General features: G+C 23.7%; 3 protein-coding genes across 3 annotated transcripts; 1 reads left to right on the top strand and 2 right to left on the bottom strand.

The window, feature by feature from the left end:
* Positions 1–157: 157 nt before the first annotated feature.
* On the top strand, positions 158–7,883 carry DICPUDRAFT_152464 (uncharacterized protein; the record flags this gene model as incomplete). Its single annotated transcript, XM_003288215.1, has 3 exons — positions 158–794; positions 873–1,508; positions 1,582–7,883. The coding sequence occupies 3 exons, from the start codon at positions 158–160 to the stop codon at positions 7,881–7,883; spliced, it is 7,575 nt and encodes a 2,524-aa protein (XP_003288263.1).
* Positions 7,884–8,655: 772 nt separating this feature from the next.
* DICPUDRAFT_79056 (uncharacterized protein) lies at positions 8,656–12,663 on the bottom strand (the record flags this gene model as incomplete). Its single annotated transcript, XM_003288198.1, has 12 exons — positions 8,656–8,709; positions 8,773–8,937; positions 8,994–9,133; positions 9,193–9,613; positions 9,678–10,092; positions 10,174–10,385; positions 10,451–10,834; positions 10,899–10,948; positions 11,024–11,327; positions 11,398–11,655; positions 11,726–12,262; positions 12,331–12,663. The coding sequence occupies 12 exons, from the start codon at positions 12,661–12,663 to the stop codon at positions 8,656–8,658; spliced, it is 3,273 nt and encodes a 1,090-aa protein (XP_003288246.1).
* Positions 12,664–12,734: 71 nt separating this feature from the next.
* DICPUDRAFT_79055 (uncharacterized protein) lies at positions 12,735–13,523 on the bottom strand (the record flags this gene model as incomplete). Its single annotated transcript, XM_003288197.1, has 3 exons — positions 12,735–13,041; positions 13,113–13,372; positions 13,428–13,523. 3 exons carry the CDS (start codon positions 13,521–13,523, stop codon positions 12,735–12,737), a joined length of 663 nt encoding a protein of 220 aa, XP_003288245.1.
* Between the last annotated feature and the right edge of the window lie 832 nt (positions 13,524–14,355).

Raw genomic sequence — 14,355 nt, 5'->3', positions numbered from 1 at the left:
ATAATATTAATAATTTAAGATATCTTCAATTAGTTTAGATGTAAATTATTCTATTTGGAATTAGCTAAAAAAAATAGTTTGGGAGATACATAATGAAAAAAAATACTTTCAATTTTCTTTTTTATAAATAATTATTATAGAAACAATAGTTATAGAAATGCATTCAAAAAACAATTTGGATAAATATAATGTTGCCGTTATAGGTACTGGTTTTAGAGCACCAAGTGGAAGTTTGGCAAAATCGATTTCAAATACTGATCAACTATGGAATAACTTGGTAAATGGTTTCGATGGTATTGTAGAGACATCTGAAAGATGGTCTGATAACTATAGTGTCGCTGGTGATATCGTTTCTAAATATGCTGGTCTGATTCCGCTTGATGAGTGGAAATCTTTTGATCCGATTTTCTTTGGCATTAATCCAAGTGATGAACATGTCAATACAATCGATCCACAACAAAGATTACTGTTAAAGTGTACATGGGAAGCATTGGAGGATAGTGGCATTGATCCCTCCACATTAAGAGGCTCAAATACAAGTACATTCATTGGTTCATCAATGATGGACTACGATATTATCAATAAATCACCGTTTGAAACCCAAAAAAACATTTTTGGAGGGTCACTTCATTCGTTATCAAATAGAATATCCTACTGCTTTGATTTTCGTGGGGAGTCTATGACAATCGATACTGCATGTAGTTCATCATTAAATGCAATTAATCTTGGTTACAAATCTATAAAATATGGTCAATCTGATGTATCTATTGTAGGTGGTGTTAATTTAATGCTTGGTATGTATATAAATCATTCTAGATAGTTTTTTTTTTAAAGAAAGTTTTCGTTAAACTAATATTTTTATATATTATTAGACCCAAATCAATCAAAATCATTTTCTCATTTATCAATGTTAAGTCCAACTGGAAAATGTCATACATTCTCATCGGATGCTGATGGATATGTACGTTCAGAGTGTGTTGGTGTTGTAGTATTGAAGAGTTTAGAACAAGCAATAAAAGATGGTAATAACATTTATTGTGTCATCAAAGGTTCAAATTCAAATGTAGATGGCAATTATGATAAATCAAACTTTTATTCACCATCAAAATCATCACAGTATGAAAATATTAAATCTGCAATCGAATCTACCAATGGTCAAATCAATGCATCAGATATTGATTATGTCGAATGTCACGGTACTGGTACACCAACTGGAGATCCAATTGAACTAGAAGGTATTTCAAGAATATTCAAAGATACAAAAAAACAACTTTTAATTGGTTCTATTAAATCAAATATCGGTCATGGTGAGGCATCATCAGGTGTAATGGCATTAATCAAATGTTGTGTCATGTTTAAAAACCAATCATTTGTTCAAAACATCAACTTTAAATCACCAAACCCAGATATCAAATTCGATGAGTGGCGTCTAAAAGTTGTAACTGAACAAATACCATTCAGTAGCAATAAAAATACTGTTATGGCTATTAATAACTTTGGTATAACTGGTAAATATTTTTTAAATATTTAAAAAAAAATATAAAAAAAAATATAAAAAAATATTAATATTTCGAATAACAGGATCAAATTGTTGTATTATTTTGTCAGATTACCAAAATGAAAATATTCAAAATGAAAATAATATTAACAAAAAGTACTTAATACCATTCTCATCAAACTCATCAACATCACTCGACAAATACAAACAAATTATTATGGATCAATCAGACACATTAAATTTTAATGAATTTGTAAATAATCAAATCAAATATAAATCAACATCACTTGTTCAAAGATCAGTTATTAGTGCAAGTAATTGGGAAGAATTTAAAGATTCAAAAAATGAAATCAAATCATCCGATACAAACACCCTTTCAAATATTGCAGTTAGTAAAAACAATCCATTTAAAGTATTTGTATTTTGCGGTCAAGGATCACAATATAATAGGATGGCATTAGAACTATATAAAAATGAGACAATATTCAAACAATGGGTTGATAAATTCGATAGTGAACTTTTCAATTACTATGGGTACTCTGTTTTACAAAAAATAAGATCATTCGATGATAAAGATATGACATCAATACAAGAAATCATTATTGCACAGCCATCAAATGTAATGATCCAAGTATCGTTATTTGAACTATATAAACACTGGGGTGTCAAAGCAGATTTAATCGTTGGTCATTCTCTTGGTGAAATTTCAGCAGCATATTGTTCAGGAATGATTGACTTTGAAACATTATGTTATTTAACCTATAATAGATCCATTGCTCAAAATAAAACAACCGGTTCTGGTAGAATGTTATCAATTAGTATCAGCGCAGAAAAATATATACAGGATTATTCATCAAAATACCCATCATTAGAGATTTCATGTTACAACTCACCATCTTCAATTGTAATCTCTGGTAACGAAAATGTTTTAAAAGAAATTATTGCTGATTTAAAATCAAAAGATATATTTTGTACAATGTTAGGAACATTATCATCATTCCATACATCAAGTCAATTAATAATTAAAGATGATTTATGCTCATTAGATATCAAATCAAAGCAATCAACAACACCAATATTTTCAACAGTCACAACCAACCTATTTAATCATGAAACAACACCATTCAATTCAGAATATGCTTTTAAAAATATTAGACAACCAGTAAAATTCACTCAAACCATTTCAAACATATATAAATATATTGAAGAGAACAACTATGGTAATCAAGTCACATTTATCGAAGTTGCACCACATTCAACATTATCATTCTATTTAAATCAAATGAAACCAACACAATCACCATATTTTAAAAATGGAGAAAATATAAGCATTCATTCACCGCTTCACAAAAAGAAAAATGATTACAATGAATTCTTAAACACTATTTCAACACTTTATGTAAACCACTCATTTAATATCAATTTCAAATCTCAGTTAGTTCAACAAAACCACAATTATATTCATAAAGCATTAAATAAACTTCCATTATATCAATGGGATGATAAAATGTATTATAAACAAAATTCAACATATGAAAAGATCAAAAAAGAAGGACCTTCAATACAACATCTTGGTGTTACAAATGAATCACCATCCAAATCCTATCAAACATATATAGATACTAAAAAACAACCATTCCAATGGCTTAAAGGACATCAAGTAAAAAGTAAATACTATTTCCCAGGGTGCGGATATATCATCAATTTATTCAACATATATCCAAATCAAGATATTACAATCGATTCAATAGAATTTAAATCACCATTAATTTTACAAGATGATGTTAATCAATGTCTACAAACAACTATCAATACACTTTCAAAAAATGAATTCAATGTCAAATCACACTTTAAAAACATAACTACAAATCAATGGGTATTGTGTTCTACTGGTAACTTTAGTCTATTCAAACATGGTAACGAAATAAACCGAATCAATATTGATGAAATAAGAAATAGGTGCAACTTTACCAAACTATCAAAATCAGATCTTTATGATTCAATTAAAATCAAAACTGGTTTAACATACAAAGGTTTATTCCAAGGTGTCAAAGAATGCTATATTGGTGATGATTGCTCTCTATCGATTGTATCAATAAATGAAATTCAAAATCAAAATGAATTCAATCATTTACTCAACAATGAAACAATGAATTCATTTTTTAATACTGCAATATTAGATACATGTTTACATGGAATGCTTGGTTTTATCAACCATCAATGCCAAATTGTGTTGGATAAAATGGAAGGATTAAAATACTACTCATCAAACATACCAATTAATCAGCAACATTCTGAAATATATGTATTTTCTGAAATGAAATCAAGAATCAATTTATACTCATACTCTGGATCCATTAAAATAATGTTAAATGATGGCACATTATTAATTGAAATTTCAAATGCTGTTTGTACATCTCTTACACCAATCATTGACAATACCATAATTATCCCACCACCATCTAATGAAATTTATCTACCGGTTCAACAATCAAAAGACTCTATCATTAATAAACCACAGTCATTCCAACACTTGTGTAAATTGGAAAAATTGGGCATAGATGATTTTTATCAACAAATAGTATCAAATGAACATTTATTATCATTATTTTACTATCACATTAATCAAAGACGTCCAACTATCAACAACGAAGCATTATCAACAATAGATTATGATCAATTCAAACAAATCTACCTTAATGAAGCAGTAAATGAAGATATATCACTCTTTATTTTTGAAATTTTAAAAAAATATAATAGTTTAGGAATCAATAAACAGTTAAATGAATTCCCTGATGGTAATAGTGATAAAAATATTAAGCTTTTAGAAAAAACAACTGCAATTTTAGCAAAACAAATGTTCCCATTAGAAGATGACGATCCAAACATAGACACTCCTCAATCAGTATTTGAAGATGAATTATTGGACCACTTTTATCTAAAATCAAATAATTTATTAAGTGAAATTGTTTCGGAATCAATTAAACCAATTATTAATGAACCAATAGTATTCAGAATCCTGGAATTTGGGGGTGATGTCGGCTCATTATCAAATTTGGTATTAAATAAAATCAACAAACTATTAAATGATTATCCATCATCAAATATCGAAATAGAATACACATGGAGCGATATTTCAGAATCATTTTTTTCAGGTATTAAAGAAAAACTTTCAAACATCAAAGGAGTCAATATAATCTATAGTTATCTAGATTTAGACAAATCATTAAAAGATCAAGATTTAAAAGCATCTTATTACGATATGGTTATAATGTCAAATGTATTACATGTTGTAAAGCAGCTTAAATTCAGTTTAAATGAAATTCATAATATTTTAACACCAAATGGCCATATGGTTTTTATTGAACCACCTTACAAATCATTATACCTTGACTCCATATTCGGCGTATTCTCAAAATGGTGGCCATCACCAGAAGATATTGACATCAGAAAAGATAGAAGCTGCATGAAAAAAGAAAGTTGGTATAAATTACTAAACGAATGCAACTATAAAGATACAACAATATCTGGAAATGATAATTCATTCTTTTTAGTTCAAACAAGAAAATCAAATATAAATGAATTGGTATTATCAAACACAGTGTCAATGAAACAATTAATATCACACAATAATATTATATTGTTTGGAAATAGTAGATATGGTGCACAAATCAACGAATCATTGAAATCAAATCAACTACTAAGTTCAAAAATAATACAAATAGATAACTTTAATGAACTTAACAACTGGATTATTAAATCAATTGATTCCATTAGACAAAGTAAAACATTAATTATCTTTATGAAAGCAATTGATCCTTTAGACATCAATAATTTTAAAGAAACAGCATTTGAATACATTCAAATAAATCAAATATTACTTCAATTTGAAATTGAAATCTTTTTTAAACATGTTTTAATATTATTAAATTCAACAACAAACAACTATTTATCATCATCAATCAATGGGGCAGCAAGATATTTTGCAGAATTCCCACAACTAGATTTATATTCTTTAGATTTTGACAATACATCAATTCAAAATGAAAATATACTATCACTTATAGATATATTAATAAACCCAACATCAAATATTCAAAGAGAATTTACAATTAAAAACAACAAAGTATATTATGAAAGATACAAAAAGCAAACAAAAATTAAACAATCATTTACATCAAACTCATTTGAAACAAATAAAGATAATTTAATGATTCAACTTGATCCAAATTTAGAATACAAACTAAAAGCTAAAAAACAAGAATTAAAATCAAATGAAGTAGAGGTTGAAATTAAAGGTACCGGTATCAACTTTAAAGACTATCTTATATATACTGGTCAAGTATCAAATAGCGTTGATCTCAAATATGGCAAAGAAGATGAGGTTGAAAAAGGATTAAGTCAAATGCCAAGTATTGGAAATGACTTTAGCGGTATTATTACTCGTTGCGGTAGTGGTGTAAAAAAACTAAAAATTGGTGATGAAGTACTTGGAGTTGCCCCAAAATCTAGCGGTTCACATATTATAATGGATTATAGATATGTTTATTTCAAACCAACAAATATCTCACTTATAGAAGCAGCATCTATTCCATCAGTTTATACTACAGCGTTGCATAGTATATACTATACTGGTAATTTACAAGAAGATCAAACTATTTTAATTCATTCAGCAGCAGGTGGTGTCGGTCTTTCATCATTAGAGCTTTTAAAATGTAAACAACACAAAGGCTATATATTTTTAACAGTTGGTTCAAAAGATAAAGAAGAATACTTGATAAATAAATATGGCCCATTTATTACTGGTATCTATTCATCAAGAAATAAAAACTATGTTCATCAAATTAAAAACAGATTAAAACAATTAGAATGTGACAAAGATCATCAAGGTGTAGATTTAATAATAAATACACTATCATCAGAATATATGGATTCAAATTTCCAATGTTTAAATACTTGTGGTAGAATTGTAGATCTTTCAATTACACATTTGACGCCAAATGATTATATTACAAACAATCACTTTAAATACAACTATGGATATAACAATGTAGAACTTGTTGATTTTTCAGGACCATTATACAAAAATTTATTAAAAAAAGTAGTTAAAATGTTTAATTCAAATAAATTAGAACTAATTCCAATCATTGAATATTCAAATGATCAATTTAAAGATGCACTCGAATTTATTAATCAAAGACAACATATTGGTAAAATCGTTGTAAATCATGATATAGATATTTTATCAAGAGTATTTAATGAACAAAAACAAAATGATTCAATTATTATGAAGCACAAATATGATATTTCAAGATTAGATATCGGTAAAAACATATTAGTAACAGGTCAAACAGGTATTATTTTAGAAATAATGAAATGGCTCGTTAAATATTCAAACAAATCAATCGATAATATTATAATTTTATCAAAATCACCATTAAAATGGGAATTAGAGCTATTAATAAATCAAACTAAACATCAAAAAGATAATACAATCAATTTCCACTTTAATCAAATCGATATCGAAGATAGTAAAAAAGTTCACAATGTATTAAACAATCTGGAATCAAACTCAAACATTACAAATATCGATACAGTAATACACTTTGCATTTGTAACTGATATCAGTGATGTTCAAGATATCGATATGAATCGTTTAAGTATCACACATGGTGCAAAAACCATTGGTGCATTCAATTTACATAATGAATCAATTCAGCGTTCATGGAAATTAAAACAATTTATTTTAGCATCATCAGCGGTATCAATTACTGGTTCATATAGACAATGTTGTTATGTTAGTGCTTGTAATACAACTGACTCGTTATCAAAATATAGAAAATCCCTTGGACTACCATCGATATCAGTAAATTTAGGTGCGGTATCATCAACTGGATTTGTTTCAAGAAATGATGCAATCGAAACAATGTTTCATAGTTCTGCTTTAAAACTTATTTCACCACAACTAATTTTAAATTCACTGGACCTCTTTATTCAAGATAAAAACAATCATTCAAACTATTGTTTATCTGATTTTAGTTTTGAAAACATGGTATCTTTAAAATCAAATTCCAACCTTATCAAATTTGACTATCAAACCAATATTGTTAAAATAAACAACAAATCAAATGATAATAATAATAATTGCAATGAAAATATTAAATCGCAATTTTTAAATAAAATTTCAGAACTACTTTCAATTGAAGAATCAAAAATCAACATGGAATTTCAATTAACTCAGTATGGTCTCGATAGTTTAGTTATTGTTTTATTAAAGAATTGGGTAGATAGCCAGTTTGGAATCAATTTAATTTCTATACAACAATTACAAAACAATAAAATATCCCAATCACTAGATATTATTATTAAAGGCTGTGGAAAATAAAAAAAATTAAATAAAAAAAATGGGTTATCATACATTTTATCAGTTTTAGTTTTTTTTTTTAGTGATGATGATTTTAAGTGGTTTTTTACTTAACATTAACACTAAAAAAAAACTATAAATAAAGTGGTCATGACTAAAATTGTTTTTTTTAATTATAATAGTAATTTTTTAAAAAATTTTTCCACAAAAGGATTTTTCAAATGAAATCTGTATATTTTTTATAATAAAAAATAAAACATTAATCTCATATCTCCGCACTACGATATGGTTCATAGTGCGGGGTGTGGTACAAATTCCTTCATATCTAAAAAATAATTTTTTTAAATTTTAAATTTAAAAAAAAAATTATTTTTTAATTTTTTTTTTTATTTTTATTTTTAATTCACCCACATGGACCTTTTATTATTATTTAATATTATGGAAAATGTTTTTTTAGAAAATCAAATAATTTTAAAAAAAATAAAAAAAAATAAAAAAAAATAAAAAAAAATAAAAAAAAATAAAAAAAAATTGAAAAAAAAATAAAATCATAAAAAATCAAAAAAAAAATCAAAAAACAAAATCATGAAAATATGTATACTCATTTAAACAACCTCTGTATTTTCCAGATAAGATAAGTAATGCTTGTTTTACTCTACCATATAGGTTTTCAACAATGACATATAAAAATAAATAAAATAATTATTCAATTTTACAATTTACCAACAAAAAGAATACGCTGAATATTCATATTAAATTGTTTTATTTTATTTATTTTTTATCTCTACTTTTGTTAAAGATGATCAGTTAATTCTTTTAATTCTTTTAAATTTATACGTTCGTCATACTATTTTAGAATTTTGAAAAATGTTAGTGTATTTAGTTTATATTTTAAATAGTTTATACATACATGTAATTGGGTCATTTTTTCAATAATTGTATTAATATCTTTGTCTGCTTTTAATTTATTTTCATTAAATAAGGATTTGATAACACAACCTAAACTAAAGATATCATATTTATTTTCAAGTGATTTAACTGGGTTTTTGCTTCTGTATTTTTTGATATAAATTTCCTAAATAAAATATAATTAGAATTTTTTATTTATTTTTTTTTAATATTATTATTTACAAGTGGTTGGTAATTTCTGCTTCCATTTCTCGAGTAATATTTCTTTTCATCTTTCTTTAACTCTGAACCAATTCCTGAAGTACCAAAATCAGCTAAAATACATTGTATTTCACCATTATTCTCTTGAATTAAAATATTTTCTGTGATAATAAATTTATATTAGTAAAAAAAAAAATATTTTTTATTATTTCTGTCTTACCATTTTTGATATCGCAATGATAAATATCATGTTCTTTTAATTTTTCTAAAATTTTAACCATTTGTTTTAATATTAAAGTAATTTGTGATGGATCTTTTATTTTATATTTTGAGAGATTGGTTGTTTTTTCGCAGTAATCTATTAAAATGAAAATTAAATCATCATCTAAATAATAGTCGTATATTTGAACAACTCTTTCCATCCCTTTTATCATGTTTAATATTAAAAACTCTGAATTAAATTGATGTTTTAAAATATCGATTTCAAAATTTGAGAATTGTTCTGACAGAATTTCTTTTTTTTTAACATAGAGAAAATTATTTTTATATTTAGAAATAGGTTGGATAAAATCCCAATTTTCATCAGTTAAATACATTTCTTTGGTTTCTCTAATTGAACCTGTAATTTTTCGAATATAAAACTAGGTTTAAAATAAAAAGTTAATAAATTTTCAATTTTAATCTATATAAATATAAAATATTTACCTTATCATTTATTTTGACTAAATGAACATTTTCTTTAATTTTTTCAATTTCTTCAATAATAAATATTTTGTCATAACCAATAATATCTTTCATTTTGTCGTTATTTCTTTCAATAATTTCTAAACTAGTTTTATCATTTAATATTTTATTTTTATTGGTTATGAAATAGTTTGAATAAAGTGATTTACCTGAATAAATTGTTCTAATATATTTATCCCAATTTCTATTTTCAATATAAATACCATAGACTCTTTTTATAAAATATGAAACATCGAAATTAATTAAAAAATCTTCTGTTTCTTGATCTAAAACTGATTTTGATTTAATTAAAATCACTTGACTTGAGTTTGATTGGTTTGAAACAAAATATTCCAAATAATATAATAATGATCTTGTTATGCTGATGTTATTGTAACTGTTAATAAAAATATAATGAATATTAATATGAATTTATTTATGTTTAGTTATATAAGTGTAGTTATATATGGATAATTACTCTTTTTCAATTATATCTTTTATTGATTTGATTTTTAATTCCGATTTAAAGAAATAATAAGATGTATTAATATCTTGAACAATATAGCATGGAGTAATGATTATATTATTAAATTCTTTAAACTTATTATTATCAATTTCTTCAAATTTAACTTCATCTATCATTTCTTCAGTCAAAACATCCTTCTTTTGTTTTCGAATACAATAAATTTTCTATATTAATAGAAATCTTATTAATAAATTGAATAATTGAATAATATATTGATTTGAATACTTACTTCATTTGTATCGGTGGTTTCTAATAATAAAATCATTGTTTTATAATCATAATATAAATCATTATCTTTGTGATGGTTTAAATTTAAAATTTCTAAAATATTATATTTAATAGAACCAATCGTTATTTTTGAGTAGTTGGTGAGATTATCATTATTATTATTATTGGTGGTTAATAACCTGTTTAAATAATATAAACCATTTAATGGGGAATATTCAATTTTTGAATGACCTTTGACAACCAATACACAATAACAAAATAAATAATTTAAATGTTTAAAGAAATTTAAATTTAAGAGTTGTTGACAGCTATCTTCTTGACCATAAACGTATAAAGCAATATCATAAATTGAACCAACTAAATTAAATGGACTTTTAAATAAATACTGGGTAAAAAATAATTAATATAATTTTTGAAAAATAAAATATTTAATTTTTATGTATATTTACATCGAAAATATAAAATATTTCTTCACCAACAATAATAGTTTCTAAACCATCTATAAATGAAAAAATAGAAGTTAATACTGTTAATTTTTTAATCAATCGTTATTAATAGTTTTATAAATACATACATATGAATTGATAGTCTTTAATTGATTTTAATTGGATTACATTGTTTAAATGTTTATTGGTTAGTTTCATAAAATAATTATTCTTTTCCTCATCAGTAAACATTGATCTTTTTTTCTCCCAATCTGAATATTGATCAATGCTTTCTTTTAATTTGGTTGGTAAATCGTATAATAAAAGATCAGAGTTGATTTTTTTTGAGGGTTTTAATAAAGGTTCAAATTGAATTTTTTCTAAAACAGAGTTTATTTGGTCAACAATAATAGGATATAGACCAAATTTTTTTTCTGAAAATGCACCAAAAACCTATTGAATAAATAAATTGTATTAATAAAAAATTTAAAATGAAAAATTGTAAAAATATTTTATACTTTACCTCTCCTTCAAGATAAACTATAAAAATTGGTAAATTTTTTGAGATTTTTGTATGAAATAGTTTAACTTGTTTAATAATAACAAATGCTTCAGGAATAGAAGTTTTCTTTAAAATATTGTTATAGCTTGTATCTAACTTATCATAATATTCCATTAAGTATTTGTTTTCATTTATTAATCTTTCTTTTTCATTTTCTAAAATTTGATAAATATATTTATAATGAAAATAAACTGGTGTTTCTGCCTTTTCGAAGGTTGTCTATGATAAGAAAAATATTTGTTATAATTTATACTATGTAATATAAAAGTCATATTAATACAATACTTACATTAAAATAGTCATAAATCTTATCAATGACTGGATCTTTGGTTTCTATATTATAGACTTTGAAGACATTTTCTATGAAGTTAGGTGGTTTCTCAGTTAGATTAAAAATAGTAGAGAGTATTGAAAACTTAACATCATTGAATGGTTCTTGATTTTCTTCATCTTTGGTAGTTTCATTTTTGTTTGTTAAAAATACTTGTAAACCACTAAAATTATCAAAATATAAATTCAACATTTTGGAATCTCCTTTTTCGAAAATTTGAAAAAATAATAAAATTAATTTAAATAATAATATTAATTGAATTTTCTTTGTTATGGTATTTGGATTTTGAATTGATATTTGTTTTAAATTGTTTTCGGTTGGGTTGGCTATTAAATAATTAGTTACATTGATACCCATAAATATATATTGTGGTTCTAAACTTAATGGAAAAACTTTTGAACATTCCATAAAATAAAATGAAAACATTTCTTCAGAAAACAATAGATCGAAATAATATGGATGTAAACTGTTTTTAAAAGAATACAAACTAAAATACTATTAAAAAATAAATATTAGAATTAAAATAATTTATTTTAATTTTAAAATACAAAGTTAATACATACCTTTCCATCAATAATGATATAATATTCCTTTATAGTAGATCTTGCAAGGCAACTAATATATTTATAATCTTTGGTAATATCAAAACCATTATTATTATTATTATTAAATAAATTTAATGATTGGTTGTTTAAATTGAATTTGTTTAAATTAAATTCTATTGGAATTGTACTTTTTTCAAAAAAATTGAATTTTTGATTAACAAAATATAATGATTCTTTTAGATTTCTATGAATGAGATCCCCAGATGATTGTCTTAAAAGTTCATTGTGTTTACAAATGAATTCTAATATTTGGGATGGTTGTGGTCTTTTGTTTTCATCTTCATTAGCCATTTTTTGAAAAATTTCTAAAAAAACTTCATTAAACATAAATGTGCAAGAATTTTCAAAAAGTTTTAATAAAGTTACACTAAACTGTAATATCTACATGGAGTTATATATCCCTCGATTACTTCAGGTGCTATAAATTCATTAGTTCCTGCTTGAGTATAACGACCATCTTGAGTTAAACCCAAAATAATTCTTGAGGATCCCAAATCACCTAAATAAAACTCATATTCCGGTTCTCCTGTAATTCTATTGGGGCCATTAAGTGTTCTATAAAATATATTTTCTGGTTTAATATCTCTATGAACAAATTTATCTTCTTTAAACTGGTCTAAAATTATTAGAATCTTAACCAATAAATAAACAATATTATAAAAAGGAAATCTAAAATAATTAGTTAGTAAAAAATTATAAATTTATTATTTTTAGTTATTTCTTTATAGATATTATAATACCCTTTGGAATTTGATAAATCTCCATTTTCATAATATTCAGTGATGATACTTAAATGGTCATAGTCTTTATTTGGTTTTATGGTAATAAAATCTTCAATATACTGAATAATATTTAAATGTGGGTATTTTTCTTTATTTGAATATTGTTTTAAAAATTTAAGTTCTTGGTTTACTGATTCGGTGAAATTCTTTTCGGGTTCTATTTCAGAATCATTTAAAGTTTCTAAATTAAATAGTTTAATTCTTTTACAAATATATAGCTATAAATTTATTAATATTTTTTTTGTTTTTTTTTTTTTATAAATTAATAATTACTTTTTTTTCTTGAATATTTTCATATAAATAAACGACTCTCTCTAAATTCGATGATAGTTTCTTAACTTTATAATATTTATTATTGTATTCTTTCATTTATTTCAATAAAAATAAAATAAAAATAAATTAAATTTTTTTTTTTTTTTTTTAATTAAAAAAAAATCATATATAATTCAAAAAAAAAAAAACTTAAAAAAAAAATAAAAAACTTAAAAAAAAAAAACTTAAATGAAAATTATTGGTTTAAAATCATGATATCTATTCAAAAAAATAAAGGTTTAAAAGTTTGTGAAAAGAACAAAGATCCCATGAATGTGTGTTCCCTGATATTTTGTTAAACTCGTTGATTATTCAAAACTTTTACCACATGCATCTAAAACAAAATTTTGTTTAATTTTTTTATAAAATGCAATAAAACAAAAAAAATACCTTTTCTTTTAATTTACTTTTAAAATTTTTTTTTTTTAAACATACAGAAATACAAAATATTCATATAATATTATTCAAAAATGCAACAAACAAATAATAAGATAAAAACCACACCAACTGTTGATCCAAGAACAATAGATGAAATAATCAAAATAATAGATTCAAATTAAAAATTCAAAAAAAAATTAATAAAGATTAATTTAATTTTTTTTCAATAATTAACATTTAACAAAATTTATCTATGTATATATTGGGTGTTTTAAAATAATGTTTGTGGTGGTGAAGAATTATTTTTAGAAAAAAAAAAAATTAAAAATTAATAAAAAAAATTAATTTTGAATTTTTTGAATTTTTTTTTATTAAATTTATCATCATTTATTGAATGTGCTATAATGATAATAATAACAACATACAATAATAGTAATAATAGGAATGATAAATATTTATTTTTAAAAATGCAGAAACAAATATACATATTAAGCGAAATACAAGACACATC

Source organism: Dictyostelium purpureum (assembly GCF_000190715.1).
Source record: "Dictyostelium purpureum unplaced genomic scaffold DICPUscaffold_127, whole genome shotgun sequence".
In the NCBI taxonomy this organism is placed as follows: Eukaryota; Evosea; class Eumycetozoa; order Dictyosteliales; family Dictyosteliaceae; genus Dictyostelium; species Dictyostelium purpureum.
The sequence above is the reverse complement of the archived record's forward strand: the minus strand, read 5'-3'. Positions and strand labels throughout refer to the sequence as shown.